Source organism: Ceratotherium simum, chromosome 32, assembly GCF_057802395.1.
Source record: "Ceratotherium simum simum isolate JZ-2026a chromosome 32, ASM5780239v1, whole genome shotgun sequence".
Classification (NCBI taxonomy): Eukaryota; Metazoa; Chordata; class Mammalia; order Perissodactyla; family Rhinocerotidae; genus Ceratotherium; species Ceratotherium simum.
This window is the reverse complement of record NC_141931.1, coordinates 20,959,231-20,979,293: the sequence shown is the minus strand read 5'-3', so window position 1 is coordinate 20,979,293 and position 20,063 is coordinate 20,959,231. Positions and strand designations below refer to the sequence as shown.

The 20,063-nt window shown below is 40.0% G+C and overlaps 1 protein-coding gene across 1 annotated transcript in view; it reads left to right on the top strand.

Annotated features, from left to right (window-relative positions):
* Positions 1-18,959, top strand: part of MCM10 (minichromosome maintenance 10 replication initiation factor) — a 39,559-nt gene extending 20,600 nt beyond the window's left edge. Inside the window, exons 11-20 of the mRNA XM_004425361.3 lie at positions 186-286; positions 1,164-1,274; positions 1,362-1,479; positions 3,389-3,617; positions 4,727-4,871; positions 5,509-5,627; positions 7,377-7,490; positions 9,933-10,078; positions 16,917-16,959; positions 17,046-18,959. Of these exons, the coding sequence (XP_004425418.1) occupies positions 186-286; positions 1,164-1,274; positions 1,362-1,479; positions 3,389-3,617; positions 4,727-4,871; positions 5,509-5,627; positions 7,377-7,490; positions 9,933-10,078; positions 16,917-16,959; positions 17,046-17,129 (1,210 nt within the window). The 3' untranslated portion in view covers positions 17,130-18,959. The remainder of the gene's footprint in view (positions 1-185; positions 287-1,163; positions 1,275-1,361; positions 1,480-3,388; positions 3,618-4,726; positions 4,872-5,508; positions 5,628-7,376; positions 7,491-9,932; positions 10,079-16,916; positions 16,960-17,045) is intronic.
* Positions 18,960-20,063: the final 1,104 nt, after the last annotated feature.

Sequence of the window (20,063 nt, the reverse complement as noted above, 5' to 3'; positions counted from 1 at the left end):
GCGTGTTGTTTTACATCTATAATGTAATGCATACACAGGGCCATGGTATTAAGAAAGTCTACTTATATGGTGCTTTGAGAAATTTTGACAGTTTGTAATAAACGAATATTTCTGTGCCTTCTTCACCTCATCAGATCATTGAAGATTGGTGATTTTCCTTTCGTGGGGGGATCTTGTCATTTCAGGGCAGCTGCTGTCGCTCCTAAAAAAAAGATTCAAACCACTCTAACTAATCTGGTCGTTAAGGGCACAGACTTGATCCTTCAGGAAACTCAGCAAAAACTTGGTAATTTTGTTTCTTGATACTGCATTTCTTTCTCCAGCTTAAATGTGTAGTCTTTAGGATTAAAAATGGTCAGTTCACATTCTAAGTTATAAATATTCGCTCATCACCTATACTTAGTGAGTGATGTGGCCTAAGCTGAAGGAATCAAACTTGGTTGACAGCATCTTAAGAAAAAAACAGCATATTAATCTTAGCTGTCTTAGCTTAGTATGCTTTTTGAAACTTCTTGACGTGTCTGGGTCTCACTCTTAGTGTCCAGCAGTAGAATCAGTAGTATCGGGGTCCTGGTCAGAGAATGCCACCTCTACCCTGTATTTGGTCTTGGTTCATAACAGAGGTCTAGTATGGCCTCTCATCCGTAGTGCATATGCCAGAAATAGCGTATGAAATGACCCGACAGATATTAGTATTCTAATCATTACCTGAAATAAGATAAATTTGTCATACCCTTGCAGTCCTACTAGTCTGATGTTAGAGGTTAATGGTTTTTTTCCCCTTGATAGTCCATGTACTTCATTTACAAATGACTAAGTTATGAATGCAGAGTTTAAAAAGTGATGTCATGTGGGGCTGGCCCACTGGCATAGCACTTAAGTTTGTGCACTCTGTGTCGGCGGCCCAGGGTTTGCGAGTTTGGATCCAGGCGCAGACCATTGCACCGCTTGTCAAGCCATGTTGTGGTGGTGTCCTTTATAAAGTAGAGGAAGATAGGCACGGATGTTAGCCTGGGGCCAATCTTTCTCAGCAAAAAAAGAGGAGGATTGGCAACAGACCTTTGCTCAGGGCTGATCTTCCTCACACACAAAAAAAGTGACGTCATGTGACATCAAATGGTCTGAATTTTGAATCTTCTAAAGCTGATGTCTCTGTATTCCAGGAATACCCCAGAAGACCTTGTCTTGCTCCGAGGAATTCAAGGAACTGATGGACTTGCCAACGTTTGGAGCTAGAAACTTGAAACAACATTTAGCCAAAGCCAAGTCATCAGGTAGAGTCAGCCTGCACCTGCTCCAGTGTCTACACCTGAGTTCCCCCGACCTCTGGGGACCCCTTCAGTCTGTGGCTTGTGTTTCAGGGATCGTGGGGAGCCCGAAACCTGCTTTCCAGTCCATCTCGGCATCAGCCCTCTTGAAGCAACAGAAGCAGCGGATGTTGGAGATGAGGAGAAAGAAATCAGAGGAAATACAGAAACGGTACTAGTAACAGGTGTACTCGTCCCTGTTTGGATAATCATCTTGGGAATCCTCAGAATGCCTGAATAGATTTCAAACATGCAACTTTAAATTCTGGGTGGTTGGCTACCTTTTTAAAAGTATTTTAAAAGTATTTAAAACTTTGAAAGTTTTAAAATAATTTTAACATCCTAAATAGCATTTAAAGTTATATACTTCTGTCATATGTTAGTGAATCCTGAGACCAAGTGGTACAGGCTGCAGTAGTTAATATCACAGCGGAAAAGAGAAGAAAATCGGAAGAGGGTTTTGTGAAAGGGGAAAGCACGTGTTGACCTGTTTGGCTCCCATTTCTTAGTTTTGCCACAATTAGGTTTTTAATTACAGACAGAACCAATGAGTAGATACTGGAATTGTTCAGGTAAATGATAAAAGTGAGGCATTGAAATCGGAGAGTCATTTTGAGGCAAAAACAAGTGGCAATGGATGTGGAAGGTAGGCGAATCAAAGATTCTTGCACTCAAGTTGTCTGAATAGTAATAAGAGCTACTGTTTATGGGCGCTTAACATGTACGGAGCACTGTGCAGTACACTGCATAAGTACAGTCTCATTCGGTCCTTACAGTGATCTGGGAGGTATTATTGTTTTATGAATAATGTGACTGAAGGTCAGATTACTAGTAGGTGATGAAGCCAAGTTTTAAACTCACACCTGTTCTACTCCAATGTGGAGCACGATGCTGTCCCAAATGTGGGCTGCTGAAGGGTAGATGTTGCCATGAAAAGGAAAGTCACTTATAAGTCAAGAGGAAATGCTTCGGAAAAATAAGAGAATGGATTTGGCCTCAGGCAGATTAGTTTGAGGTGCTGATGGGATATCTGTATAGGTATTCATCCTGTGCCTGCAGATGTCATAAATATTTAGTTACAACATCACTTGATGGGGATGTGATCTGAGAAATGTGTCATTAGGTGATTTTGTCATTGTGCAAACATCATAGAGTGTACTTACACTAACCTACATGGTATAGCGTATTACACACCTAGGTTCTATAGTACTAATCCTATGGAACCACCATCATATATGTGGTCTGTTGTTGACCGAAACGTCGTTGTGTGATGCGTGACTGTATATATACAGACATACACATGAAAAATATATATGGAGTTGTGGACTTTGTGGGAAATAGACATCACCTCTCAGTTTAAAGGCATTATAGTTTGAAGTTTTTTGGAATTTTGCTGGCCAAACAAAACATATCTTTGGGCAGGATCTGATAGGCAATTTGCAAACTCAGCCTAGAGCGAGTGGCTATGTGGTGGTGGAAAGAATATGGCCTAGGATTACCCATACTAGTCCTGAGCCTGACACTTATGAGCAATGGGGTCTTGAGCCTTGATTTCTTCATCTATAAAATGAGAGGTTTGGACTAGATGATTTCTGATGTTTGTTGTTTTTAAAGAGCCTTTAAAACTGTATATAAAATAATCACCATGTGAATAATAGCTCCTTTCTGTTAAGGACTTCCAAATGTATCACATGTATTATCTCTTCCCAGTAGAGGAAACTAAAATACAGAGAGATGTGGTGAGTTCCTAAAGGTCCAGAACCAACCAGAGGGCTAGGAACACAGTCCACATCTCAACTCCAGGGCTGTGTTCTATAGATGACACCCACTGGAAAGCCAACTGATAAAAATAGTGACCGGCTCTAACTTGGTAAAACAATTAGAGCTCGTTCAATGAAAAACTAGTTAACTGAAGAGTTAGTGAAGCTAATACTGTTCTTTATTGTATGCTAATCTGAATTATTAACCAAGGAGGGGAAATTATTTCACTAACAACTACTTACCAGCTGGTGGCCTGCCTACAGTCTCCCAGTCTGTTTATTTTGTGCATGCATATTTTGTGACTGCGTGTTTCTTTAAAGATTTCTCCAAAGCTCAAGTGAGGTCGAGAGCCCAGCTGTGCCATCCTCTTCTCGACAGCCCCCTGCTCAGTCTCCACGAATGGGGGCTGAGTTCCCCAGGCTGGAAGGAACCCCAGCCACACAGACGCCGAAGCTCGGGCGAGGCATCTTGGAAGGAGATGATGTTCTCTTTTTTGATGAGTCACCACCACCAAGACCAAAACTGAGTGCTTTAGCAGAAGCCAAAAAGGTAAGCTGGCATCTATTTTCTTCAATATTTGAATTTGCATTCTGTAAAACATAGCTGGAGTTTCAAACTATATACTTATGACCAAGAAAGACTGACACCTAATAGCTATTTATTGATCATCATAATTAGAATCAAAGGAACTTTAAATGATAATGGTATCAGCATAATGCCATTAATTTAATCCAAGAAAGTTAGCCATTATCTCAATGCTGTTTCTTATCAGGCCTGGAAGGAGATATTGTTTTACAACTGGAGACACTGGCATTAGAGAAAAAAGTTCTTGGAATTGTTGAGGCAAGTCTGTAAAATAGTGGTTTAAAGAATCCTAGAAAAGAAATCTTACACAGAAGCCCAGTCTGTAGACAGATAAAAGCTAAGTTGCTCTGATTGACGTGGGAGTCGGGGGCACTCAGAACCCCACCTGCTCAGAATGTTTCACCTCTCCCCTTCCTGAGTCACCTGAAGCTCCCACCTTGAGCCTCTCTGTTCTTTGTTCTAGTTAACAGCTTTAACCACTTGAAGGGCTAGCTTCAAGCCAAGGCCGTACCTAGAGTAAGAATAATAACAACAATTACACATATATTACTAGTCTGTACCTGTGATACATGCGTACATGCTGTTTACTATGTACAGGTACATGCTTTGCATGCCTTATGTCATTTCATCCATACACCCACAACCCTAAAAGATATCATCTATCATCCCCATTTTATAAATGTGGAAACTGAGGCTGAAAAATTAAGTAACTAAGGTTACAAACTAGTAAGTGGCAGAGCTAGAATTCTATCCTAACTCTGTCTGATTCTAGAACAAACTTCCAAAATGTTTATGTGGTTCCTGTATGGATCTGGAAGCCTACAGACTAGGTGATGTTAAACTAACTCTTGATATATAGATAAGGTGAGACTTGATTGACTTATAGACTTATCTCCCATGCTTTTAAATTTTAATAACTGTGTTAATAGTGCTAGGTAGAATGAAGGTTTATTTTGCCAATTTATGTTTGAGAACAGCCAGAATTCACTGGTTGTAACTGGAAAGGGGTACAGGGCTGTAGATGCCTATCTCATCTTTTAGATTTTTCTCTCTCTCTCTTTTCTTCTTTCTAGTTAGCTGCTATAACCAAATTAAGGGCAAAAGGCCAGATTCTAACAAAAACAAACCCAAACAGCATTAAAAAGAAGCGAAAGGACCCCCAGGATCTCCTGGAAGTGAAGGATCGCGTGGAAAATAACAACACGTTTTCTCCTCAAGGTACTGCAAATTTCAAAGTTAGCAATGAGAGAGAGAAGCCATTTATGAAGGGATGTTGTAAACCATAACCAGCGTCCCTGATATCAAAAGTCATTATTTTACTTCAGTTTACCTCTATGCAGAATGCCTAAATAGAATTTCCACAACTGGAACTGGTTGTTTTTTATAATCACATTAAATTGAAATGAAATTGTACACAATTTGAAAACTTGATATAAGGGTTATTCATTGGAACTTTGTACATATATTAGTATAAACATTTACTTTGAAAGAAGTAGAATTCCTTTGTTTTAAATCGCCCTATCTGTATTTTTAAAACTCTGAAGTTGGCAGTGTGATTTTAACATCAATTTGTAAATAGGAGTTTTTTGGTTATTGTTATCTATTAGCATAATCAGCTCCTATTTTAGGGGTAAAAAGATTCTAATTTGGTGGTCAAATTTGCCATCCACCCCCGTATATTCTAGTTTCTACTTCTCAGCTCACATCTTAAGAGCCTTTCTTTGCTGGTAACAAGTGGGGTAGATTTGAAGGGCCTGCTAGGCAGAGACAGAGAGGATTGGGAAGCTGAGTCCATGAGGCATGCTGGCTTTCTGAAATTCCTTGTAACAGCTCATGTTTTTTCTTTCTGCTCTAGCTGAGGATGAGCTGGAGCCTGCCAGGAAAAGGAGGAGAGAACAACTTGCTTATCTAGAATCTGAGGAGTTTCAGAAAATTCTAAAAGCAAAATCAAGGCACACAGGGATCGTAAAAGAGGTAAGAGCCCAAGAGATCAAAGATGACAGAGATGTCTCTGACTTGAGGCACTTTGTCGTGGGACTAAGAATCTGTTTCTTTTACCTAAACCAAGACATAGCTATATGTCAGTTTGTTTGAGTTTGCTTTGAAGAACAGGAATATTTCTAATAGATTCCAGCTTTGCTTTGGTCCTTGCATTGAAGAACATCATTAAACATTACTTTAGTAGACTTCCCTGTTATAAAAATGTTACATGTAGTTATGGCTGTGAAATTACATTTAAATGGCTCACCACTATAGTACTTGCTGCCTTGCAGTATGGGAAGGGATTTTTCCTTTCAAATATTTTGATACTGGCATTTCAAATGCCCTAAATCAGTAGTTATCAACACTTTCACTCCAAATGCCCCTTTTTAATAAGAAGTATTTTGTCTTGCTCCCTTATTATCCTGAAATAAAATTTGTGGATAATATAATTATTTAGTAATTTCAAAAATATTAATATAATGTCCTAGCTGTAATATAAAGAAAAAAGGAAAGTATTTTCATTAAAAATATGTATTTCTTTATGTAAATATGTGGGCACAGCTACCCTCGAAGAAATAATGAAGTAGTCAGAGATTTGGATTTCTAAGTGTCAATGAGACAGCTAAAAAGGAAGGCTCATTAGGTTTGTTTTCTTGATAAGTTAAATACCATGGGCCTATTTCTTTGACAACATAATTTTTTTAAAAAACAGTGAATAATCCTGGGAAACTTTTGAAGACACCAAACTGCAGTTGTCTCTCCGTATACACAGGAGTTTCCTTGTTGCATTCTTGGAATATTCTGTGATATTAACACCATGCACGAGTATTGTATATTGTATAGAAAGCAGTTAAGTTCGAAGGTTATAATCAGGTTTTTTATCCACCTGGATGTCCCATAGAACCTTTAGAAGAATCCTTTGTTGTAGGAGCCTGTTCCGTGCATTGCAGAAGATGTAGCATCACTGTCCCTGCCAGTAGCAGGGCTAGCAATCATTGCGATAACAAAAAAAGTGCTCCTACATATTTTAAAAATGTTCCCAGGGGGGCAGTATTGTCCCCGTTTAATGCCACCACTCTAAATGATCTGTTCTTTTGATTAACAAATCCCTAACAAATATAGTTATATATTGTATCTTTCTACTGGAGAGAGAGTCAGGAGAGATGCTCCAGCTGACCCCGACAGGCTGTAGAGCTGAGCTCCTTCCCTCTTGTGGTCATTGAAGGCCTTGGGTCCTTGTGCCTTGTGCGCTGCACTCACTCCAGAGCTGTGACCACATTCTGCCGTAAATCTCTCTCTGCCCTCATCCCTACTCCCTGTTGTTCCAAACCACCAGGGATTGCTCCTGCCAAATGGTTGGTCTAGAGAATAATATTGAATAGACTGGGCTGTCCTCTCTAGGGAGGCACTGAATACCTTCCATAGCTTGACTCTGTGTTGGAACAGTAGAAATAATTCCCTTCTGCTGCATACTTGACATGACGACACTGTTAATAATGTTAGTATTTTAAGGCTGTATTTAGTGTTTTAAAAATCACCAAACACCTTCATATTCTTTTTTTGCATATGGAGAACTTGTGTCTACTTATGATCATCTTTTGCGTTGCAGTTTGCTGAGCTGTTATCAAGTCCTCATAACAGCTAGCTTGTCTCATCAGTTCTGTTTTGATTAGTATTAAACTGCTGCCTGAGTATATATTGGGTTTGGTACAAGGTCTTCTGTACGCCTTGTCATTCTAGGCCGAGGCTGAGCTGCAGGAACGCTATTTTGAGCCACTGGTGAAAAAAGAACAAATGGAAGAAAAGATGAGAAGCATCAGAGAAGTGAAATGTCGAGTAGTGACATGCAAGACGGTGAGTGCAGGAGATGGTTCTAACTGTGGGCCTTGTCTTGTGCTGTTGTGACTCAGCAGGACATGGAGAACCTGTGGGACGTGGGGGCCATGTCTTGTGACCAGAGTCCTGCATCGGTCGTTTAGTCTGGAAGACAAACTGTGATAGCCCAAGACCCGGCTTCCTGCAGACCTGGCCCCCGAGTTCTAATGGCTGAGCGTTTGTGGTGAGATTCTTCTCTCATTTGACCACAGCTCCCAGTTCTGCAGATGAGCTTCTAACGTCTCTTCCCCTTTTCCTGTGGACCCAAGTTATTCTTATCTCTCTTTCTCAAGTTTTGCAGTACATCCTCAGTCCATAGTTCATAGTCCCTGCACGTCACGTTATGATCAAGTGCTATTGTCACTTTCTACTCAGGGCTTGACCTACTAAATTGAATCTCCAGGCAGAGTGTGAATTGTATTATTGTCTCTCTCTGCAGAAGTTTTCCCCTAAGTCTGTTAGAAAATTCTAAATCCTCTATTCCTCAAGGTTAATAAAAAATGGTGGGGCCAGCCCCATGGCGTAGTGGTTTAAGTGCCCGCGCTCGGCTGCTGGCGGCCGGGTTTGGATTCCAGGCGTGCACTGATGCACCGCTTGTCAGGCCATGCTATGGCGGCGCCCCACAAAAAGTGGAAGAAGATGGGCACAGGTGTTAGCTCAGGGCCAGTCTTCCTCAGCAAAAAGAGGAGGATTGGCATGGATGTTAGCTCAGGGCTGATCTTCCTCCCAAAAACAAAAACGGCAAAAAAAAAAGTTCTTGCTAAACACTACCCCCTCCATTACATCTCATTAAATATACCTACATGGCTAATCAGCCTCATAAACATATAAGAGGAGGAAGAGGCTTAGCTTATCAAGTACAATTTTCTGCATCTTTGTTCATTTTAAAACCTCATTGGGGCCGCCCGGTGGCACAAGCAGTTAAGTGCACGCGCTCTGCTGCGGCGGCCTGGGGTTTGCCGATTCCGATCCCTGGCGTGCACCGACCACCACTTGTCAGGCCATGCTGTGCAGGTGTCCCATGTAATGTGGAGGAAGATGGGCATGGATGTTAGCCCAGGGCCAGTCTTCCTCAGCAAAAAGAGGAAGATTGGCATATGTTAGCTCAGGGCCGATCTTCCTCACACAAAAAAAGTAAATAAATAAAACCTTATATTCTCCTTTACATTTAGGGGCAGCCCTGAACCAGCTGCCACCAAAAGGTAGGGGTTTCCTTGAGAAAGTTCAGACCTTGGAGAATAAATAAAGGTTTTACCTCAGATGACAGCTTTTACTCTGACAAAGTGGCAAACCTAAGGACATAGCTGGTGTATTAGTTTCCTGGTGCTGCTGTGACAAATGACCACCAACTTGGTGGCTTTAAAGCAACACAAATCATTATCTTCCAGTTCCGTAGGTCAGAAGTCTATGTGGGTCTCATGGGGCTGAAATCCAGGTGTGGCAGGGCTGCGTTCCTTTCTGGAGGCTCTGGGGGAGAATCCATTTCCTTGCCTTTCCTGGCTTCTAGAGCTCCTGTATTCCTTGGCTTGTGGCCCCTTCCTTCATCTTCAAAGCCAGCAATGGCAGGTTGAGTCCTCTCGCTGTGTCCTTCCAACCTCCTCCTCTGTGTCTCACTTCCACTTTTGAGGGCCCTTGTGATTTCGTTGGGCCCAGCCGGACAATCCAGGATACTCTCCCGATCTTAAAATCAGCTAATTACCAACCTTAATTCCACCTGCAACCTTAATTCCCCTTTGCCACATGACCTAACAGACTCACAGGTTCCAGGTATTAGGGTGTGTACCTCTTGGGGGGGATTAATCTGCCACTCTGTTCTGTACCCTTTGAGGTTGCCAGAGCCAAAAGTTTTCTAGACTTAATGTAATTACCAGAAATTACATCGCACTGCCCCAGCAACTGTTTCTACCTTCACCCACCATTTCTAGTTCTCTTCAGTCCTCTTAAGAATCAAAATTAAAAGTGAATTACTTATATCTCTCTTGGTTTTGCTGCTTGTGAAGTAGGAGTAGTAATAAACTTATATCCTTTTCAGAGGCCTTATAAGAGAAAAGGAAAGAGCTGATCAGCCTTCCTAAATAGGCCTCATGCCTCAATGTCCTATAACTGAAGGACGACCGCGAATATGGGACAGACCAACCGAAGCTGTTTAGAAGTTTCCAATACTTTTCTTTCTTTGCTTTTGCTATTGTCTTGGTGTCACAGAAGGTTCTTGTGTACTTCACACTTGAGCAGAAAGTGGGGCAAACATGAGATAAGGCGTAGGAGGGAAAGTCAGAAATCACCACAGCTGGAAGATACGATGGTAACTCCACCAGCAAGTACCTGGGTGGTGACGAGAGAACAGACTGCCCTCGTAGCAGCTAGCCAGTTTCTCCTTCAAAGCTCTTGACCGGATGTTGCCCTTCTGTCGGTTTTACACAGTGTGCCTACACCCACTTCAAGCCTTTGGAGACCTGCGTCAGTGAACAACACGACTACCACTGGCATGATGGCGTCAAGAGGTTTTTCAAGTGTCCCTGTGGAAACAGAAGCATCTCCCTTGACAGGCTCCCCCAAAAGCACTGCAGGTATGAGAATTGCCTTGTTTGGGTTCTTTGTCCCATCTAGGGTCCTTGAACCCTTTTTCCAATTCCTGTATGATGCCGGTCCATTGGAACATTGGACAGGCCTTATTTCTGTGCCTTCTTATACCTCCTGGATATCCCTGAAAGCTGCTGGAGGGGAGGTACCCTGCCTTTTTCAATGCTATATCCCCAGTACTTAGTATGGTACCTGGCCCATAGGTCCTCAAAAATGTTTGTTGAATAAATAAATGAAGTATGGGTAGGGTGGGTTGGTGAGTATATGTGTGTTTGTTGGGGGATGGGAGATGGGATTCTTTTTTTTTTTTTTGTGAGGAAGATGGGCCCTGAGCTAACATCTGCCAATCCTCTTCTTTTTGCTGAGGAAGACTGGCCGTGAGCTAACATCCATGCCCATCTTCCTCCACTTTATATGGGACGCAGCCACAGCATGGCCTGACAAGCGGTGCGTTGGTGTGCGTCTGAGATCTGAACGGGCGAACCCTGGGCCGCCGCAGCAGAGGGCGCGCACTTAACCACTTGCACCACTGGGCCGGCCCTGGGATGGGATTTTTTTTCCTCCAGTCTAAGGAGTTATTTATCTGTTTAAATTTTTTTTAATATGTGAATATGTGTGTTTTAAGGGTCCCTTGTTTGTTTTTGTTTTTACTTTTTGCGAGGACTTCACATCCAAAGATAGAGCTTCTGTGCTGGACTACTCTAGAGGCATCATTCACATAGAACTCCATGTGAACAACACCCTGTGGAGTTTGTAGTACATCGTCCCTGGTCCATTCAGTGCCTTCCTCATCCTGTTTATGTATTCCTTTCATCCCCTTCCTCACTCTCATCTCGTTCCTTAACCCCAGAATCAACTGTTCTAATATGATTAATGCCATCCTCGTGTTGGTTTCTTGTAAAATGCGTACTTTTTTATATGCAGGCATTTTTGTATTAATGGTAACATGTTTTGTCTCATTTTCTTTCTTTACACTCAGTTCTGTTTTTAGGATCCATCTATTTGCTCTGTGTACATCTAGTGTATTTTTTCTACCTAATAATAGTATTCCATGCTCAGCACCCATCACAGGTCATCTGTGGCCACCCAGATCGCTTCCAGCACCCTCCACCCTCCCCTACATGTCCATTTAGGGTCTTGTGTAAGAGTTTGTTGGGGGTATGGCCAGGGGTGGAGCCAACTAAGTGGCGCCAGGTGTCTCTCCAGGGTGGTCATAGCTGCACCCCCGTTGGGCAAACACAAGGGTCTCTATCCTCACCGACTTTTTTCCCGAAGAGGTATCCTATCGTTTGTTTATATTTTCATTTGTCTGGTTTTTGCTATTTTGAGTATCTTTTCATGTGTTTTATAGCCTTTTGGATTTCCTCTTCTGTAATTGTCTATCATCTCTTACTTATTTTCCTGTTGGGGTTTCTTTTCTTTTGTTTATTTGCAGATGTTCCTTCTGTATTGAAGAGCGTAGTCCCCTTTAGTTTTAATCATTGTGAATATATTTTTCCCAGTTGTTGATATTTATTTAATGTAAATCATTAGGGAAATTTACATAATGTTATAAACCAATGTGACCTCAATAAAATAAAAAAAAAGTAAAATTTTAAAAATAAATAAAATCATTAGGGGATTTCTTTTGTACGTTATAATATTGCACTTTTGCAGTTTTTTTTTTCAAGAAGTTTCTTGCTCACTCCGTCCCTCCTTCCAAATTAACAAAGATATTCTCCTGCATTTTTATCTCTTAACATCATACTTTACCTTTCACATTTGTGTCTTCAGTTATTCTGGAAATCCACTTTGTTGGTGGTGTTGGGTCATCCACAAATAATGAGTCTTACTCTTTTTTTCTCCACACAGTGAGCCATGTTCCCCAGTATTGTATACTAGAGAGTTCCCTCTTGCCTCTCATTGATTTGGATTGCCCTTGAGTGCATATTAAGTTTCCATGTGTACATGGGTCTGTGTTTGAGATCTCTGTCTCTTTCATCGATCTGCTTGTTCTGGAGCCAACTCCACACTGTCTCACTTCTTTTTCTTTTTTTTAGTTCTAAATTGGTTTATTTATTTATTTATTTAGTTTTTAATTTTTTAAAAAAATTTTTTGTTTATTGCAGTAACATTGGTTTATAACATTGTAAAAATTTCAGATGTACATCATTATACTTCTATTTCTGCATAGATTACATCATGTTCACCACCCAAATACTAATTACAACCCATCACCACACACATGTACCGAATTATCCCTTTCACCCTCCCCCCTCCCACCTCCCCCCTTCCCCTCTGGTAACCACCAATCCAATCTCTGTCTCTATGTGTTTGTTTATTGTTGTTATTATCTACTACTTAATGAAGGAAATCATATGGTATTTGACCTTCTCCCTCTGACTTATTTCACTTTGCATTATACCCTCAATGTCCATCCATGTTGTCACAAATGGCTGGATTTCATCATTTCTTATGGCTGAGTAGTATTCCATTGTGTATATATACCACAGCTTCTTTATCCATTCGTCCCTTGATGGGCACTTAGGTTGCTTCCAAGTCTTGGCTATTGTGAATAACGCTGCAATGAACACAGGGGTGCATGTATCTTTACACATTGGTGTTTTCAAGTTCTTTGGGTAAATACCCAACAGTGGAATAGCTGGATCATATGGTAGTTCTATCGTTGATTTTTTGAGGAATCTCCATACTGTTTTCCATAGTGGCTGCACCAGTTTGCACTCCCACCAGCAGTGTATGAGAGTTCCCTTCTCTCCACATCCTCTCCAACACATGTTGTTTCCTGTCTTGTCACACTGTCTCACTTCTTGGAGGTTGTCTTAACTTGAAGGTATTTCTTAACTCTTAGGGCAAAGATTCTCCCCACCCCTTTTTTCTCTTCTGTTTCAAGGTTGACTTAGATTTTCATGTATTCTTCTACATGAATTTTAGAGTAAGTTTATTAAATTCTTTAAAAAACTCCCACTGGAATTTTGATTAGAGTTGCATTTATTGCATGTCCATCAGTATGTATAAAAATTATGGGGTGGCACTGACGTCTTTCCCTGGAGGGTTCACTCTCCCTTGACCTGGCTTAACACCTTGCTCTGCAGGGACTGCGAGTCAGGACCGAATTGTAGATCTGGTAAATAAGGCACAGTCTAAGTCTGCTTAGTCCCTGCCCTCCAGGGTTTTCAGAGAGCTGTGTTCAGACGCTAAGTATGGTTTCCACAACTGCCAAAGAAAAAAAAATACACGCTACTGTGCTCTCCAAGGCTCTCTGTTCATGTTTTTAGCCTTTGTGTCCCATAAAGCCCCAGGATTTGACAGATATCCTAAAGGGAGTATCAAGCATTGTTTTAAAACCCTAGGTCTCCATCAAGAGTTCTGCTGGTGGCTCTCCACCAGGGAAAGATCCAGATTCTCGGCTCCCTGCCGGCTCTAGAGGCAGCGAATGCTCCCAGGCCATAGAAAAGTGGCCACAGAAGTTAGCTCATCTACTCTCTCAGCTCCCCCAGCTCTTGTCTCAGCAACTCTCCTGGGCCTTCAGATAAATGATTTCTGCATTTCATTCAGTTTTTCTAGTTGTTCTAATACAGCACTAGTCTAAGCGGAAGGGCTCTATCCTCTTCAGAAGCAAAAGCGCTGATTTAGGATCACATTAAATGAATAAAATAATTTTGTGAGGACTGATATCTTTATATATGAAATCATCCCTTTTTAAGATCATAGAGTGTCTTTCCATCTACTCATATCATCTTCTATGGCTTTTATTAAGTTTTAAAGTTGCCTCCACTGAGATTTTGAGTATTAGCTAATTGTTAGATATGTTATAGTTTTTGTTGGTACTATGAATGACGACTTATTTTTTATTATGTTTTTTGGTTGATTATTGCTGGTTTAGGGAAACATTATTACTTTTTTTGTAAGTTGATCTTGCCTCTGGCAGGCTTATTGAACTCTTATTCTGCTAATTTGTCAGTTGATTTCTCTAGGTAGATGATCATCGGCAAATAATGACAATTTTATCTGTTTTGTTCCAACCCTTACACCCCCTGTTTCTTCTTCTTTCCTTATAGGGTTGGTCAAACCCTCCAGTCCTATGTTAAATAGTAGGGATGAGAGTGGCTTCAATTTCTTGATATTTATGGTGAAGTGAATGCATCCAACTTTGTCCTTTAAATATAACCTTTACCAAGTTAAATAAGGTCATTCCTATTTCCAGTTTACTATGAATGTTGTTAGATATTTTCTTCATTGTGTAATCTTACTTTCCTTTAATGTATCAATGTGCTACAGTATATTGTTAGATTTTTCTAAAGTTGAACTTCCCTTTTATCACTTGGATAAACCCTACTAATCTTGATAATTTCTTATATTAGTACATGTTGTATTCAATTAGCTAATATTTTATTTGGGATTTTTGTATCTATATTCATAAGTGAATTAGACCTTTTTTAAAAAAATTTATATAGACCTTATCTGGTTTAGAACCAAGATGATATGAGCCTCATAAAATGAACTGGGCAACTTCCTGAAATAATTTACATTAAATAGCAATTAATTGTTTCTTAAAAGTTTAATAAATCTCAACTGTGAAATTATTTGGGCCCTGTTTTCTGGGGGTAGAGGATGGCTTTGATTACCATTTCCATTTCATGCTTTCTCTTCTGCCAGTTTCAGCTTTTTGTGTTTTTTTAGGAATTCATTTCATTTAGGTTTTTAAATTTATTAACATGTAGTTGTTCCTCATACACTTTTATTTTTTTCAATCTGTTACTTGATATTTTTTATTAATAGGTATTTACTATATTTTTTTCTTTTCTTTTTCAAGATCACCTTTGACAGAAATCTCTTTATGCTCTTAGTCTTTTTCAGAAAACCACCTTTTAGTTTTCTTATATTTATTGATTTTCTTTCTGTTTTATTGATTTCTGCCCTTATTTCTTTGGGTTGGCTTTGTCCCTTTTGCCAGCTTCTTGAGTTAAATGCTTAAACTCAACTTACTAGTTTTTAACCTTTCTCGTTTCCTCATAAATTTATTTAAGGCTACATATTTCCCTCTAAGTATCTTGCTTTAGCAATCTTCCACAAAGTTTAACATGTAGGTACAACTATTTCTTAATGTCCTTTCTGATTGCGTTTTGGACCCGGAGTTAGTAATGTTGTTTAATTTCCGAATACATGGGATTGATTTTAATTATCTTTTTTGTCATTAATTTCTGACTTTATTGCATTATTCTTAGAGGACATAATTTGTATGATATTGATCCTTTGGAATTTGAGGCAATTTTCACATCTCCTTTAGTCTTCCCAAGACTGTCTCACCCGGGTATTCTCACTACGTTTTTGCTTGCTGTTTACTTCCGGGAACCCATACTTCACTCTCACCTCAAGTTTCTCGGTGCTGATTTGTGGGGAGGGGGTGCAGACCCCATGCTAGTTTATGATCTTGTCAGGAGCAGGTCTGTGAATTTTTTACCATCTAGATTGTAGTTGTTTTAAATAGCTATTTGTGAATTGATACTTGACTCCTCTCCAAAATATTGTAACAGCAACAGCTTATGTAAAACATTTGAGTATCAGAGAAATTCTGTTCATTAGGGATAAGGAGTAAGTACAAGTCAAGAACTGGAAGAGCGACATGCCTTTTCAGCCTCCAGGTGGCGCTGTTACTCTTGTAAGAACAACTGCTTTCTCTGGTCTTTCTCATGTCGGTTCTTGACCTAGAGCAGAAGTGGGCAAACTTTTTCTGTAAAAGGCCAGATAGTAAATATATTAGGCTTCACAGGCATTGTCTGTTTCACAGCTCCTCAGCTTTGCTCTTGTAGCTTGGAAGCAGCCACAGGTAATACACAAACAAATGGGCGTGGCTGTGTTCAAATGAAACTTTGTTTATAAAAACAGGTGGCAGGCTGGATTTGGCCTGCCAAATGCGTTGTAATTTGCCAACCCCTGACTAGAGCAGTGATTTTTTTCATAATGCAGTCATTGATCTACTGGTAGGCTGTAAAAGTCCTTTGAATTGATAGTGAACCGGTCTCTAGATGAGGAAGTTGATGGAGAGATTCAAGGCTAAGGCCACTGGCGTGCTGACTCTCGGGGCAGGGGAAGAGGCTAAACTAGACAGGGAAGAAGGGTAAGGCAGGTAGGGCAGTTCCTACACCCCAGACCCTCTCAGATCCAAGGGTGCTGGAAGACATACTTCCATGACTTCATTGTGTATCTTTTGTTTCTCTCTTTCTTCCCCAGAGTAAACTTTGTAGAAAATAAGCTTTCCCCATAGTATTCACATCCATTCTCAAGACTGGACTCATCCCCCATGTTAAAAAATGAGAACAAGAATCTCTAGGCCCTTTGAATAATAAGAGAGTAAACATTTTTGGATTATAAAGAAAAGAGGGGAAGGATTATCCAGACCAGAAGGAAAATTAATCCTTTCTTATTACAACCTTAGAGTTCCAGAAAAGGAGAACGGGTCCAACCTTATACTACAGGGCATCAGAGGGCTAGCTGCTTGAATCTGAGTGTCATCGCAGTGTCCGTCAATAGAAACCAGGTTCACATTCATCACCTACAGCGTACAGTAGTTTATACCTGTTATACTATCATTTGAAATTCCATCTCTGAAGTATCTGGCTTATTACAGAGTTGAAGACCATTTCTCAAATTCTTGGAATGTGTATTTTCAGTAGCATTAGAGGCTAGCCTATAATATGAGTGTCACCTTGGTCGGCTTCTGCTTGAATGGGGGATACTCTTCCCCTGAGGGCTGTGAGCACTGTGGTCTTCATGTGTTTGGGCCCGTACCTCACCGCTGAGTAAATCCCATCTTTTCTCTTTCAGTAATTGTGGCCTTTTCAAATGGGAACGGGATGGAATGCTAAAGGTATGTCATTTGCAAGGTGACTAATGTTAATGACCCGTGCCAGTAATGTTGACCCATTTCTTACTAAACTCTCTTCATTTTTCTAGGAAAAGACAGGTCCAAAGATAGGAGGAGAAACCCTGTTACCAAGAGGAGAAGAACATGCCAAATTTCTGAATAGTCTTAAATAGCCCTGACTTCAAACAGGAGCCCACAACCTACGTTGCTTCTTGTGGCTCTGGAAGAGCAGGGTATTGGCTCTGTATTGCCCGTGTTCCTGATTGACACAGTCAGAACAAATACTGTGGAGCCTGCAAGCTTTGCCTGCTTACTTTGCTCCATTGTGTCGGTTTGACACTAAATTTAACATTGACCTTTAAGTGGAAAATCAAGATATCGTTGTCTTCTGTGTTCTTACTACTGATGGCTGCATTTATACAAATTTTTGGTCTCCAAATTGGAAGGTAAATTGAGAGCTGTGTTTTTGTATCTCCTGGGTGATAGGCTGTCCAATGTCACTGCTTTATCATAATAAGGTTCTAGTATTTATATGGATGCTCAGAGGCAAAAGAATTAATTTAGCTTACCCAGGGTAAGTTGCTTAACTTCTGGACTTCAATTTCTTTATCTGTAGAATGAGGAAAGTTGGACTAGATGATCTTGAAATGTATCTTTCAGCACTCAAATTCGACAAATAATATAACTTCTTTCTATCTAGATCATTATGATCATTGCCCTTGATGTAGTCTTGATGTACTGATATGACAAGCCAAGTTCCCTTCTTTTCTACTCTTATCTCTGTTTTGTTCTTCAAAATTGATTAAGTCGCTGAACCACTTGGCATTTCAATTCATATCTCTATGGCTCTGTGCCCTTATAATATTGTGGAGCTCTGTAATGGAAATACCTAAACTCTCATCATTTTTAAACATGGCTTTATTTAAATATGGCATAAAGAAACTTTGAAATCTCTAACTTGAATGAATGCACAATTTGAGAAGCTGTGAAACGTGGCTGAAAAACAGAAACATCCGATACAGACAGAATCTCATGGAGTTGGGGATTTACAGATATGCTTTATTATACACATCAAGAATTATAGGTCAAACCCCGTGCAAATTACCACCAAAAAATTACGTTTAGGAGATTCCTCTGCCTAGGCAACCTGATTTTCCAAATGCTATCTGAACGAAGTTAATGCTGATGCCACCTAAGGATTGGGTAGATTGGTAGGATTGTTACATTGGGATTTAAACTCTAGCTAGAAATAGAAATAGATTAGAAATACCTAAGATGGTATTATGGTAGGAACATAACACTTATGGGAGGTGGTTGATTTAGGTTTTTAAAAGCCAGAAATAAAATTTATGTGCCTTATGTTTCATCAGACTCTGCTCTATCTGGGTAGAAGGTGCTGTGTCTGACCCTTGTGGTCCCCCTAAGGTCATATCCTAGTAACTATATTTTTAGGAGTATTTCACTTTCCAGGAGATTTTTTTTTTTCAATTTTTAAAATTTTTAATGAAGGAAGAAAAGAATAAAATGTTTAATTCTTCATAAGAACCAAAAGCACTTGAAACTGATATTTTTAATGGCTCGTTTAGAGTAGATGTATTTGTCCCATACACTTAAAACAGAGCTCTGGGTTTGAAGTAGGTCACAACTGAGCAGCTGCCTAGAAGTTGACCTCCAGGTTGCTCTGTGAGGGTCCCCTTCTTGTGTAAGAAACATGTTCTTATTTGAACCAAGGGCGTCATTGGAGTCCATATTCGCTTGCATATAGAATATAAGTCGTGTAATATTCTTGTGAAGGTGAGTGGAAACTGAGTTTCTGTAGATCTTGAGGGGCTTTCAATTGAGGTGCTTTTTGTGTGTGCTTTCTTAGGATATTCAGGGATGAGAAGGGGTAGGTGGACCTGAGAGGGGACTTACTCATTTGCATTGAAAATAGGATTCTTCAGTGAGATGGGTCTTTTCATTCTATCCTCTTCATCAATGTGTATTAAATGCTTTCATGTAAATCCAAAATGTGTGTTTAATTTTTTCTTACCCTGTCATTGACACAGGCCATCACAGGCCAGCAGAACAGGGTAAGTACACAGTGATCTAAATTAGCCAGCAAAAACTGGCTGTATCCTACATGGAGAACCTGGTTGATCTGAATGTTCTGCTCTTCACAATGGATTTTTTTTTTTTTTTTTGCTGTGCCTTTTTCTGTTTAGAGGAAATAAGTGGCTTTTTAAAGAAAATCACCTTTCACTGAAGTTCTGTTAAAATAAAATATATTTTCCCTTTTCAGACAACAAAAGGAAAACTGAAGTAATTTAGATAACAATGATCCAGAATAGCAAATAAGAAACCTCTGAATGATTGGTGTGGAATCTTCTCCAAAGGGAACTTAAAAACATTACAAGTTGACTGATGTATAGTAAAGTTGATGGGAAGAGATTGCATGAATTGGGTTTCTGTGTAGAAATTATGGTAGAAGTAAAGCTTGATGTTTATAACAGATTAAATGGGTCTGATAATATTAATTTTTAAAAATCAGGAGAGTAAATCTGTTTGCGTTAAGTATGTCACTGATAGCTGCCCATCAGAGCTTCTGCTCCACCAGTAAAATAGACATCTCTGATCCAATGGGTAGAGATTTGGAAACAATACAGCTCTCAAGAAGGTTGGATGGCTCAATAGATGAAGTTCTACATTTGCCAGTGTTGAAGAAAGAAATGGTGATATATCTAAAGAAAATAATAGAGAGGCACCAAAGATGAAAGAAATCAATTGGCTTAGGTTGACAGCAGTTTGTGAAAAAGCTGTGGAATTTTTGACATTAAAAGGAGGCAAGAGCATAGCCACACTGCTGAACTATGTAGATCAAAATGAGAAAGAGCCCAGTCGTGTCCTCCACAGGTTTGACCATTTGTACCATACTGACTTACATTGTGGAGAAAAGCCAGACAATGGTAATCAAGAGGGAGAAAACTCAAAACCGGTTCACCCGAGAAAAGACAGAACTAGAAATATATATACAGCTGACTTTTGTTATTCATGGTAATTATGTTTGATAAAGTCACCACTAACTGAGTCAGCAGATACTGAACCACTGCTCCCAGAGGAAATACAGG